The sequence below is a fragment of the Triplophysa rosa genome, linkage group LG10, assembly GCF_024868665.1.
Source record: "Triplophysa rosa linkage group LG10, Trosa_1v2, whole genome shotgun sequence".
Classification (NCBI taxonomy): Eukaryota; Metazoa; Chordata; class Actinopteri; order Cypriniformes; family Nemacheilidae; genus Triplophysa; species Triplophysa rosa.
Genome location: NC_079899.1, coordinates 17,564,046 through 17,577,404, shown reverse-complemented (window position 1 = coordinate 17,577,404; position 13,359 = coordinate 17,564,046). Strand labels below are relative to the sequence as shown.

At 40.4% G+C, this 13,359-nt stretch overlaps 1 protein-coding gene across 9 annotated transcripts in view; it reads left to right on the top strand.

The window, feature by feature from the left end:
- ehbp1 (EH domain binding protein 1) overlaps positions 1-10,994 on the top strand; it is a 127,594-nt gene extending 116,600 nt beyond the window's left edge. For all 9 annotated transcript variants that reach the window (XM_057343278.1, XM_057343276.1, XM_057343275.1 and 6 more), the window contains 4 exons: positions 3,083-3,182; positions 4,101-4,174; positions 9,522-9,636; positions 9,887-10,994. In XM_057343278.1, the coding sequence (XP_057199261.1) occupies positions 3,083-3,182; positions 4,101-4,174; positions 9,522-9,636; positions 9,887-9,977 (380 nt within the window). In that variant the 3' untranslated portion in view covers positions 9,978-10,994. The remainder of the gene's footprint in view (positions 1-3,082; positions 3,183-4,100; positions 4,175-9,521; positions 9,637-9,886) is intronic.
- Positions 10,995-13,359: the final 2,365 nt, after the last annotated feature.

Here is a 13,359-nt window from a genome sequence, read left to right as displayed (position 1 = left end):
TCAAAATATTGCAAATGTGTATATCTGAATATGCATATTGCATTGATTTTCAATGACTGAATGATTTGACCGAAAATCAGAATGCCCCAAAATCCTGCACTGCCCACTTTGTGCAAGAAAACAGAGCTGCAAATGTATATGAATAAAAACAAACTTTATTTTAAGAAATTTTTTAATAAAATGCGTCTACTTAAATTGTGGCATTTTCAGCCGTGAGCTTACTTGGTCTTAAATTATTTGAATTGTGGGAATTATAATAAAAAAGATTCAAGCTTTTTTCCATTTTTTGGATAGTTGTTGTTGGTTGTTGGGATGTTCCCAGCAAAGGTCAGAGTTTAAGTGTTGGCAATGTAGAGTGTATATAAAAAGTGTGTGTTGGTTTGTGTGTGTACTATTTGTTTTAGTGGGAAAGCGAGGACTTCTTTCCTGATGTCACTGCTCTCTCACAGTTGAAGCTTAGGCGACGGCCTCTGGGATGTGTCTCCTAATCCGTCATTCCCTTACAATGTCACACAAGCTTAATATTACCATTTATTATTTGCTTGTTTCATTTGACTGTGCATCGCTACAATGACCTGTCACTGCACACTTTATCCCTTCCAAGTTGCACTATTTAAAAATTGACTACAATAATCCAGGCTTGATTCCTAAATCCCAGACCCCCTTTAACTGCGTTGTCGTCAAATGCAAAATTTCACACATCTGGCGCTGGCAGACATGAGAGCGGCTCCCCTGGTGGAGGCCTGGGGAGGTTTGGGTGTGTGAGTGATGGAGCCGTCGTCCCTATGGGGGCCGCCGCTGGCTTTGTTGTGGCTAGCGGATTTGTCTCTCTCACATGACTGGCATCACAGTCACATGGTGCTAAGCAACAGCATGATGGAAAAGATCCGAAGCCGAGTTCCCACATCGGGTTTCTTATTGAAGATCCCCCTTCTTATCATTCCCTCCTTCCTCGTAATGGCTCTGTGCTCACAGACACACACACGCTGTCGTACTGCTTCTTTATATAGTGGGTTGTTCTTGTCCTCAATGCTAATTGGTTAATGCATTTTATTTATGCTATAATCCACATTATTGTAACTGATATGATGAACCCCATCCTTTCAATGTGTCTCTGTGCAAACAATTTTTTTTGTTGCATAGCAACATTCTATTATGTCAATTAAAGGTCCAATGTGTCATTTTTTGCAGTATCTATCAACAGAAATACAATATAACATACCTAACTATGTCTTCAGAGGTTACATAATGAAGTGTTATGTTTTTATTACCTTAGAATGAGCTATTTCTATTTACATAGACCGCAGGTCTCCTTCCATGGCATGGGTTGTCCTAAATGGACAAACTGCAGTGCACATTTTGTAAATTTCGTCAGCGAAAATGTGACAACATCTTAGTTCTGTGTCAGCCTCCGTAGGACTTCAAAAGGGAGGGGGAAGTGGTGAAGTAAGCTGTTAGTTGCAATTGGCAACCTCACCACTAGATGCCTCTAAATTTCATACACTGGACCTTTAAGTAAAACCTAGTGAATAATACAATAAATAATATCATAAAATATATACAAATAATGTAAATATAGAAATATTAATAATTTAATATATAAATATCAGATAATGTCTTTTATATTTTAAGAATGATGTTGTGTTATGTATAAAGCTGTGCTGTATTGTGAATATAATCAAGATTAAAAGAGAGACTTGTACGTTATTGCTCAAGTAACCTCTAAAATATGACCATTTTGGTTTTCTTTTGACTAAAAAATAGACACCAGACACCGTTGATCTCCTCAAAAATTCACAGCGGTTCGGTACATGATTAAGTGCACATACAGGTCATCTAAGATCACTCAGATGCATACATTTGTTTAATGGTCTGGTGTTGTAAATCTCATTTTAGCAGACGTTAAAGCTACAAAAGTCATCACGTTGGTCAAAAGAGAGAGCGTGTTTGTGTACAGATGCTAATTCTGTTGTTGATGCTGTCAGGAGCAGACAGGTATCACAGGGGCATTGAGTAGGTGATGTGATTACATAAGCTTAAAGGATCTTTCATCTTTTCTCCTCTTTCATCCCTCTTCAAAGACATAATTAGTGTCACAAAAATGCTCAGAATACTGACATCAGAGTCATTCTTCTTGAAGCCCACTTAACCGGTTTACCCCACGGCTGACTCCAGGTCCAAGCTCACAACGTCTGCAATACCTTTCATACCTTCGGAGGTCGGATGAACTTTGAATCATAATGACATCATTTGGCCAAACCGAATTATGACTGGAATCTAATTCTGAGTTTTAATTTAATTCTGATCTCTTTTTTTGTGAGATTATTTATTTTCATTCTTTTATTTTTCCGTAAAATGTAATATACAGTACATTAACATGCATTGAATATGTATTGTTACTCTGAGAATTCAGTTAATAAACTGTTGCATGTGGTTTGGAGATTCCTTGAAGCCTTACCTGTCGAGTACATGGCCCCCGAGCAATGGGCGGCACCCTACCTGCAGTTTCCGACTGTGTAAGTTTGGCATCTGGACATGTAGGCCTCGGGCACAGGACATGTTCTTTTCGAGCACATTGGAGCTGCGGTTTTGAAGCCGTACAAAAACCCAGAGTTGAGACTTTAATCCCGAGCCATGCCGTAAAATAACCAGCACGCATTAATCCTTCCCTTAATCCAGAGGCGTTCTGTTTTATTGACAATAAAAGTTGAGATATGTGTAAATACCCAAGTACCAAACACACATCTGGATGGCTTCCTAGCGCGTGTGTCAGTCTGTTTGTTGAGAAAAGCCTGTCAGATAATCTTATTTGATGCACTTTATACTCAGAGGAGGTGTGAGAAAAGTGCTTAGCTCAATGTAACCGTGCCAGAGGAAGTCGGTCAGGAGTCTGTTTCTGTGCATTCTGTGCATGTTCCAGTAACTGGAAGGATCCTGAATGGTTATGTAAATCTCGCACATCTGGGTAAATAGTGGGACCTTGTTATTTGTTAATCTGTGCTGACGCATAAATATTATAGTGCAGAGTATTACATAATAGGGTTTTACATGCCAAGTCATGTGTGTGTGTTTGTGTTTTCAGGGAATAACAAGGAAGAGGAGGAGGCCATGATGCAGGAATGGTTCATGCTGGTCAACAAGAAGAACGCTCTGATCCGCAGACAGAACCAGCTCTCTCTACTGTGAGTCTAAACAGACACGCACACCTATAATATGTTGAGATCCACACTTGAAATGATTTTCCCAGGGGTCCTAAGCCCAGTCAGGAGGTCGGGCCCCTCATTCACTTCCACCCTCCCCCGACGGCCCTTCACCGCAAAACTGACAAAACCCCATATCAGAGCTGACGCGTCTGCAATAATGTGATTTCAAAGACTATTATTTCAACCATTATGAGAATTGGATCGACCCAAAAAATGAATCAACCACAAAAAAGAGACTCACCGTCTAAATAGCAATTCATATTGTGGCGATATCTGACGTTATTTACTCTGTTACGCTCAGTTATTCTCAGATACGCTCAGTTATTTTTCTCCTCTAAAAAGATGATCATATGAATTCTTTTTCATCATTTTCTTTTAAAGTGACAGCGAGATGTATAAAAATCTGTCCGGCTGTTCGTTCTGCATAGAGAGCGAGCGAGAGAGAGAGAGAGAGAGGGAGGGAGAAGAAAGAGAAAGAGTTTCAAAGCTCTCACAAATGACAGATTGAAGTATTCTAATCACATTATATCACTGGAAAAGGGCTTTTTAAGTGCTCAATTAAAAGGGCCTTGATAATTTCTTTCTTTCATTTCTTTTTAGTCACTGAACAGGCTGTGAAGGACAAATTCTATTAGGGACCGAGTTAGCTCATTTCCAATACATTTGAAAGTGGCGAAATTTAATTTGCTCCTCGGTACCCCACCCACCTGACGTTTCTGTCCCCGTTCTCGACCGAGCGGCCCCTGTGTTCCGGTTTGTGTATCACTTATTTGCAGTAGATTAATGTGAGGTAGGGAAGGTGCCGGCGAGTTCACGAATCAATGTTTATTAAAGGTTTCTTTAAGTGTTTAATGATTTCGTAATTAACATATTGATGAACTTTTACAACTTGCCCAGGGAGAAGGAACATGATCTGGAGAGACGCTTTGAGCTGCTGAACCGAGAACTAAGGGCAATGCTGGCAATTGAAGGTAAGAGGGAGTGAAAGAGGGATTTGGAGGGGTGGGGGTTTGAGAGCCGCACCGTGAAAGACAAAGATCCTCTCTTGCTTAATTAAACCTGCCCGCTACTCGCTCTTTGACACCTCAGACGTCGCCCCACCCACTACAGACTGTTTTGAAAACGGTAGCGATTGTTTTACCGCCCTCTGATTACGTTCTTTAACCCATTCTACATAAGTTTTGGTCTGAAAATCTAAAGGAGTACATCAGGAAACGCTGATGTCATTTCCACACCTGTATATTAAATCTCAGTGCCCCGGGCACAGGACGTGGTGGCGTTTATAAGCTTTTCGAGTGTGTGTTATACAGACAGGTAAGGAAGGTAAAAAAATAAAGCCTATTGTGTGGTATCAAAGTTGTCTGGTTAAGTTTAATCCCTTTGACTGTGTCCTCTTTCGCAAAATGAACCTTTTGGAATCAATGCAAATTGATTTTACAATTCGATGGTGACCCGCTCACCCCTTGGCTAGCCATGGTAATTTCTTTCTGCACCTGATAAGCTAGCTGATCCATCATAAATCAATTCTAATTAGTTAGAAGAGGTTGACAGTGGACATGAATAGCCAAGCAGAGAGCAAAGCTCCCCGTACGATTTTATTGCAACGCTGCCGCTGGCCTGGCGGGCACCACGTGGCGGGGACAACCGTGGATGTGTTGTTCAGTGGTCTCAACCTCGTTCTTGCCGTCATGTTTAAAAATCTCTGATGCAGATCAACACACTTAAAGTACCCATTTTTTCATTCTGTTCCCTAAAATGGATTCCTCCAAGCTGAGAGACGTTGTGATACCGAATGCTAAGTCGATAACAGGAACTTAAGCTAATGTTCAAATGTTGAGGCGCTTCGGCCCTGTGTCCACTTATCAGCCAACACGTTCTTAAAAGAGGAAATGGAGTGACTTCCAAATATTGGTCTTGGATGTGCAAGGGTGAGAGGGCCAGTCCACGGCAGTGGTAATTCAGTCCCCGCCGCTTGTAACGGCCATATCAGTCCACACACTACTACCTGTTGAATTATCTCTCTCTCTCTCTCTCTCTCTCTCTCTCTCTCTCTCTCTCACACACACACACACACACACAAACTTTATCTCCATTGCTTCCTCTCTTTCTCCCATGAGGCTCAGCACTTGGCATTCAGAGTCATGGTGTTTCTGAAGCGAGTCGGAGATAGTTCTGAGCTGCTGGTGAGGAGGTTCGTGCATCAGTTTCTTATTTGGAGCCCCGACGGGCTCTCGCGCCCAGCCAATGCAGACAGGTAATTGCTGATTTGCTTGGTCAGCTGATGACATTGGAAGTGCAGCGGCTGAGGCGTTCAGACAGGCACACACATTTCTCTCATATCAGCACACGCTCTCACGCTGATAGAGGAAAAGACTCACCCCTCCTCGACCCCGCGACTGCGCGGAGGACAATCTGACCCGGTGTGTGCCTGAGACAGATGTTATTAAGCGATGCTGGTACAGATGTCATAGAGAGGTTTGGGTAGCGTTTTGTGCATTTTACATGCGTTTGTTTGCTTGCTTTTGTGTAAACAATCGCAGATAATTCACGTTTTTATTTAAATGTCATATGTTGACAAATTCTGAAAAAATTTAATGAAATGTATTCATATTTTTATAGTTTGGCATTATGGGCTGAAATTAGAGAAATAAATGATTCTATCAGTCGTATTCTTTTTTTATTTTATTTTGTATTTTCTCTTTTTTTTTGTCAATGAATCCCACTCTAAATATGAGTGTATGGAAGCAGAGAAAGTCAAAAATGGGTTAAAAAAGGACCACCAGGATCATATTGGAGTGTCAGCCAGATTGACAAATTATTATTAATTAGTAAATTATTTATTAATTACTTTTTTTATTTCATAAAAATATTTAATTTGTTTGTTTTTATTTATTTTGATTATTATTTTATTGTTTTATTTGAAATCATCTGATATTACATGTGTAGTATTACCACAACATCAATAATCACGGTTATTAATATCACGGTTCGTGACAATACTGGTATATTGTGACACCGCTAACTGTTTTTATAAAAATAAGATATTATTACTTACAGACAAGTTTAGGTTACACTTGATGCCTGTTGCATTCAGCTTTAGATCTGAAGCCCTCAACTTCAGAAAGAAAGGGAACAACATAAACAAATATTTAACACGGTGTATAAAAGCAGGTTGTAAAGAAGGATTCGGTTAAAGGTGTAAAGCAAACAGGGTAAGTGTTAATGTCAGCTAAACGATAACCCCTTCAGACTCGGCGGTGCTGTGGGGGTCAGAAAAGTGGCACGGCCATCCACAATGTGCCATGACTCTTATTTCTCTGCCTCCAAATTGATCCTTTTTGCCCTTTTTTATCTGCCTGCCATGCACACATACTTTCTCTCAAATTCTTCTTTTTTCCTCCCTGCCGTCTCCCCGTTTCTTTCTTTTCTCAAATGCGGTGCACTCCGGGGCGTTATATTTGAAAGTGGACGCTCCTTTTGCAGAGGGATTTCTGCATAGGTCCCCCAGTTTTGTTGTTACGGTTTTATATGATAAGCTTTTTTATATGTTTAAAATCAATATGTAATCCTGTGCAAGGGCTTATCCCCCTACAACCCCATTTGTAAATCTATTTGAGCTTTGTTACATGTCTGGGCGGCCGTATTCCTCGGATTGATTGGGTGCAGTGTGAGAATCCTATCAAATGGCCGGCTTTGATGATGTTGCAAACTCTTTCAAGATTGCTAGTTGACTGGAACTGGAGATAAGGCAAGACGGCGGTTTCTCCTTCGCCACTATTTACCCAGATCTGTTTTCATTTCCATTTAGCCGTTGCGTTGTGCATTTGACTCTCAATGTCCAGTTTTACACAGCCATAGCTGATAGACATTTCCATTCGGGGTTCTTGTCCTTTGTTCTTAAAGAAAGCATTTGTGTTGCCATAATAGATCGTTTTTGTGTGTTTTGTATAGTTTTTCATAGAGATTGTGTATTTGGTTTGTTTTTGAGAATGTCAGTTTTCTTTATTGGTAGAGTGAGAATTTGGATACAGCGTGGTTCAGATCAAGGGACCGCTGTCTCGTCACTCTCCTTGTCATGCTTCTCTATGTTGGTCTTTGTCCCATTCCCAGTTGGCCTCCCTCCAGCTCCTTCTTACTCCCAGCCTGCCCACCGCTCGCCCAAATCTGCTGTAATAAGATCATGCATTTTTCCCTGGATTCCTCCAACACTACTTATTTCCTGCTTCACCTCTGAAGAAAACCTTGTGTAACCAAAAACATCTCCAGCAGCCCCAGAAGTTTGCTTAGCGCCTCCACATGCTAAAGTGAGGGTGGTGCGTGTGAAGTTACGCATGCAGTGATATTTAAGCAGAACTCTGTGCCTTCTGAAGCTGCAGAGCAGGTTGCACTCTTGAATAAATTTTGCCGTGGAGGAGGGTCATGGGGATTTGAACCAGCGCATTCTTCTGTGGGTTGTGAGTGCTCACATGGTTACCATTGGTGTGCATTGTTAGGGTTATCTGAATAAGCACCAACCATGTGAGTTTTAACGTGATTGCCCAGGGCAATGAGAGAGAGAGAGAGAGAGAGAGAGAGAGAGAGAGAGGGGAGTAATCCAAAAAGGATTGACCCCCCACCTCCACCCCCCGTCCCAAAGTGTCCATACATCTCGTCTTCAAGGAAGAAGAGGAACAGACACCAGAGGAAGGAGGCAATAGCTTCCGAAAGTGTTGTCAGGGTCTTTTTTTGATGGGTTCCGATCACTCGTTCACTGTGCCATGTCCCTCAGTCCAAATTCATTGTTTACCTTCTTAATGAGAGGGGCGGCGCCGCTCACACTTGATTGACAGCTGCATGCGGCCTCTGCCGGAGGTGCAGGGGAGGATCTGTGGCTTTTTGGCTGGGAATGCTGAAGGGGAACAGGAGGGAGGAGGTAAAGAGTCGAGGGGCTTTTTCTTCTCTCTCTCTGTCTCTACCTCTTTGGGACATGCTGAAGTTTTTGTTGGTCGCAGCCTACCCTCCAGGCAGGTCTTTGTGAAGTAGGCATTGTCGTTTTTTGACGGAGGGGTAGCAGAGACGACAGAGCGAATTAAGGGGGGATATAGCGCAAGAGACGGGACGTATGGAAGGTGATGCAGGATAAACACTGTGGAAGAGGAAAGTTCCGGTCTGTGAGATGTTAAGACGAATGTTGTGATAAGAAATGACAGACCCTTTATTACAGAACTATTCTTACTGATTCGACATTAACATAAACAAATTTCTGTGTAGCAAAATGTGCTTTTAAATAAAAATGTCCTGAAGGTTTCGTCAAATTTCTGAAAATGCATTAAAACAAATCCTGTCAAATATTTAGCGGCGTTTTCTTATGTTCACCCCTGAAGCCCTAATCAAAGAACACCAAAGACTTTCGTTTAGCTGCTGGAGGACAAATAACTTTCAAATATTGAAACTGTGTTCATTTTGCCACCGTGCTTCACTTCAAAGGCGGATAGGTTAAATGCGAGCGCGGGGCAGACCTTTCAGGACCAACGCTGCTCTCAGCACCACACTGCAATTTCACGCAACCAGAGATGAAATATTTATTTTTAATGAAGTACACTTATTTTAAGGATTGACATTTCGGAAGGTCGAACGTACGTTTTATCTTTTCAGCTCTTATACAGTATGTGCTTGTGTTTTGTCAGCTTTGAGATTCCAGAACAAGTGAAGAGTTTATTTTACATGTGTGTTTTTGTCTGTGTGTGTGCATGAGGGAGCACTAATAATGCAGTGTAAAGACACTAGTACAGTCTGTTCTTACAGCGGGCTCAAGAATAGGCCTGGTAAGATAACTTCGCCTTGGCTGTGAGCATGGCCTAATCTGCACTGGTATCAGTAAGGCCCGATCTCGTCTGCCTGGTTGATATTTCAAACCCGCTGTTGGCAGGGGTACAGGACCGGGTCACCTCACAGAGAACCTTGGCTGTAGCCAGAAATTTCATTCATAAAATACTATTCGTTTTTTTAATACATACTCGTATTTACACACCACAACATTTTCTTTTGATTGTGTTAGGTTAGGTACTCGTATTCACTCGTGTTATCAGATCTCTTCTGACTGAATACCACTGGGTGGCTGCTGTACATACCGGAAACCTGTGGGTGCTCTAGTAGAGCTTCACAATAACTCGACAATATAAAGTTCAACAGTATAGAACCACATTTTATTCCTTTATCTTATTATAGTGTCTTTCTCACAATGAAAGCATTTTGTCATGTTTACTGGATTGTGATTAGCTGTCAGCGTCCTTGGCATTTTTCTAAAATGTTCTTTCTTGTCTTCTCTCTGTCTTCTAGACTGGCAGAAGACAGAGGCGCAAAAGCGCCGAGAGCAGCTCCTGCTGGATGAGTTGGTCATACTGGTCAACAAACGTGACGCGCTGGTCAGAGACCTGGACGCTCAGGAGAAAGAGTAAGTCCACCTGCTGCAAGGCATTCTGGGATAGCAGATGCAGGATTAGTCCTTTAGGTGATTCCAGTGTGGTTCAGAGAGGGGTTTTAAAGGCCACAGAGGCGTTTAGGTGTTTTGTGTGTGTGGCTGTGAATATTTGAAGAACTTTGATGCAGTTTACACACAGCACAGGTCATAGTGCAGGTGGCATTCTCCTGTGTCCCTAAGCATGACCTTTGAATCTTTATCTCTTGTTTGTGTTTGCTGACAGAGCTGAAGAGGAAGATGAGCACCTGGAGAGAACCCTGGAACAGAATAAAGGCAAGATGGCAAAGAAAGAAGAGAAATGTGTTCTTCAGTGACGGACATTTCCCCAGCACAAATATGCTAAAGGAGAAAAAAAATGTGTACACTACAATGTGTTGAAATGTATTTGTCTCCTAAAGACCACAGCATACACTTTATTCTTGTTATTTTAAATATTTACATGTAGAATCTTTTGTTATGGCTGAGGAACTGGTGAAGGCCCACAGATGCATTCTGTTCTGAGATTTTGTTTCACAAACACACAAAAAAAACATTATTATTACTGTTCTTGTTTTTATTAAGTTTGGTTTGTTGATTTCATAAACAAGGTACTTAAGGAACTAATATTGGATGAGATTTGAAGATGTACAATTTTCAAACTTTCTGACTGAATGGTTTATCTGTTGTAATTCAGAGAGCAAAAACTTTTTTTTTTGGAACACAAACTTCAGAATGTTCTCATTTCTTACAGGAAATGATCACTTAAAGTTTCTTACAGCATATTAGAGTTTTGACTGGGAATATTTTCCGTTGTTGAATAGGATTGTATTTCCAAATCATATTGTATTTCAGTTTTAAGAAAATCTATCAACAAGTTCTTCTCTAACAAGAATTTCTTATGTGTAAAATATTTTGAGAAGGGGCTTATTCCATTTTAAAAACGTATTTTGTGTTTTCTGGCTTTTTATGTTTAATACGGTTACCAACATTTTAGAGCTTGACATGAATGAAATACTGCGAGTGCTTATACAAAATAAACAGTCATGTTTGTACATTTAATTTTACTGTTTAAGGCTTAAAAAGCTAGAAAATATCTTTTCAGAAGCAGTCACGATCGGAGTAATTTATTACTGTTTGGGACGTTTTTAAAGTAACCATCGTCACAGTCCTGTACATTTGCTTATAAGGACTTTGTTAATATTTATTGTGTTGTTAGGCGGGAGGAACAAATAAGCTTTTCTTGTTCGCATTTTTTCAGCTTCACATCTTTATTGAGCATCACAGGTTTATTTATTCCACTGTACTATAAATATCACTGTTCAATAAAACCCAAATGATTTCATACTCGAATTAAAACAGCAGTTGGTGTTGTTCATGGATTTGACCTTCTGTTTCTAAAGCAGGTTTGGTTTTTCGGCTAACACTTAATAAACTCAGAAACACTTAGTTTGGAAAAATAATTATTAAATTCTGAAAATGATATAATTTTGTTCATTTTAATGGCAATTATAACAATTTGGGTTGTTTGATGAATTACATATTTTTCTGTTATCATCAAATCGCAGGTGTAGCTTTCTTTCTCTCTGTCTCTCTCTGTTGTGTTCTAATTTAATAATTTCGTTGAAAACAATTAAGTTCTGTCTGTTGTAAAAACTAGCTGCACTAAAAGCCCGTAAAAACGCAACACTATACAAATCGTTTGTTTACCAATAAGTAAAACCATTTACAAGAACTCAAAAGTGACGTCCAGCCCGTTCAGCTGTGCTTTTTTGTTTAAAATTCCCCTGCGGTTTACGGTTATTTATAAATGAATGTTTGCGATTTGCTTTGTTTGAGGTCGTTCCTCAGAGAGAGATTAAGGCAGAATCACTCTGTCCAAAGCATCTGTTTTCCAACATGCATGCGAGACAGCCATCACTGCAGCCTTGCATCCTCTATTTAACGAGCAAAATAAATTATGACAGCTGACGTCCTCCCTTAGCCCTATAATACTTTCACATTAATTTGCTGACGGTTTCTCCGCTTGGGTCCGACTGTACCTTCGTCTCCCCCTCAGGCGTTTTGTTTTTGTTTTATAATTTTGCAGTTATCACGGATGACTGTAATCTTCTGAATAGGAAACACGTATTCACATTACACTGCGGCAGAAAAGGACATTTGTTTGTTGCCTTAACTAATCGGAGAGTTTGAGACGCATGTTATAATTTGATGCATTAGACCTGTGGCGAGGTCCGTGTAATCCCGATGAGACGGTACCGTGGTGCTCATATCAAAATGACCGCTTTGAACTGTTCTCTAGCACATTCAGATGCCTAATTTAATACACGATATATATCTATATATCTGATTTATCCCTGTGAAACGTGGCGTCATCTTGATGCCATATTAATATTTTACATTTGGAGTACCTATAACGTTTTAAGCAACTGCAGTCATTTTATTGCACTTGGAAAGATTTAAACTAAAACTTTTTTACATTAATATTTGAGTGCCTACATTTTTAGCCTTCTGTTTATTAATTTGTCTAAATATTTTTATTATATTTTTATGTAATTTGTGGACTTGTTCATTACCTTAAAAATAATGTTTTAATAGCCTATGTAGACATCAAAAAGTTAATTCCTCTGTGGCATTTTCAACACTTCTAACCTTATGTTTTTATACACGTAAAAACATTAAAAATACATTAGCCTAAATAAAAAACATCTTTGACAATTTGTTCGGGTCGATCTAGATCACATGCAGTGGCATTGTCAAAACAGTTTCCTTACCTGATTGTTGCCAACTATTGTACTCTGGCTCAAACCATTTGTGTATTTTTGGTGAAAAATGCCATGAAAAATGTTCTTTAAAAGTTTTATCTGAGTCAAGTAAGTGGCATGAAGAGAAGCGCAGTTACTGAAGCGACAGCCGAGATGCGCGAGTCCCAGAGCGCGTGCTGAGGATCCAGCTGCTTTGAAGTCCACGGCCTGACTTCAGGTGTTGACTTCACGAAGCCGCTCGACCGCTGGATATCCTTCCCAAGTCCTAAAGTAAACCGGGGGAAACGGTACCGAGACTTCTGCACGAGTTTCAATATCGTATTTTATGCATCATCGTTTTAATAAGGACCGACAACATCGCCGACCCGCTCCCATCCTGCCGGCTAAAGAAACCAAACTTTTCCCCCTCCTCTTCTCGCCTCCTCTAATCCCGAGATTTACGAGCTCAGCATTTAGAAAATTCGACTGCAATTTGGGATTAGACAAAATACTCTTATTACAAAAGCTTCTAGCAACCTGATAACTTGATACTTGTTCTGGGTTTATCACGGGGTCTTAGCAACATCAGGGCCCAGAGAATAAACCAGAAAACGGGCAAAATGCAGGAATTATATATGTCTTTTGTTGTGTGTTTGAGGATCACATTCTGTTAACGACCCCCTGCATATTTTTGTCCGTGGAAGTGCTTTAGGAGCAGGTGGATCTGCCTTTTGGAGGGGGCCTAGAGCCAGTGCTGCTTTAACCAAGCAGTATAAACATTTAATATGCGCGTTCCCTGTCGCCATCTAAGAGCCTGAATTGGTGCCGCATCCAATAACTTTCTCTTTAGTTTTTCCACGTCTATTGGCGCTTAACAGCAGCATCTCTGTTACTCCCAAGAGTACTTTTGTAGATGACTTTGTTGATCTATAGAAGAACGTGTAAAGCCGCCCTTTGATTGGATGCCCCGTATAGT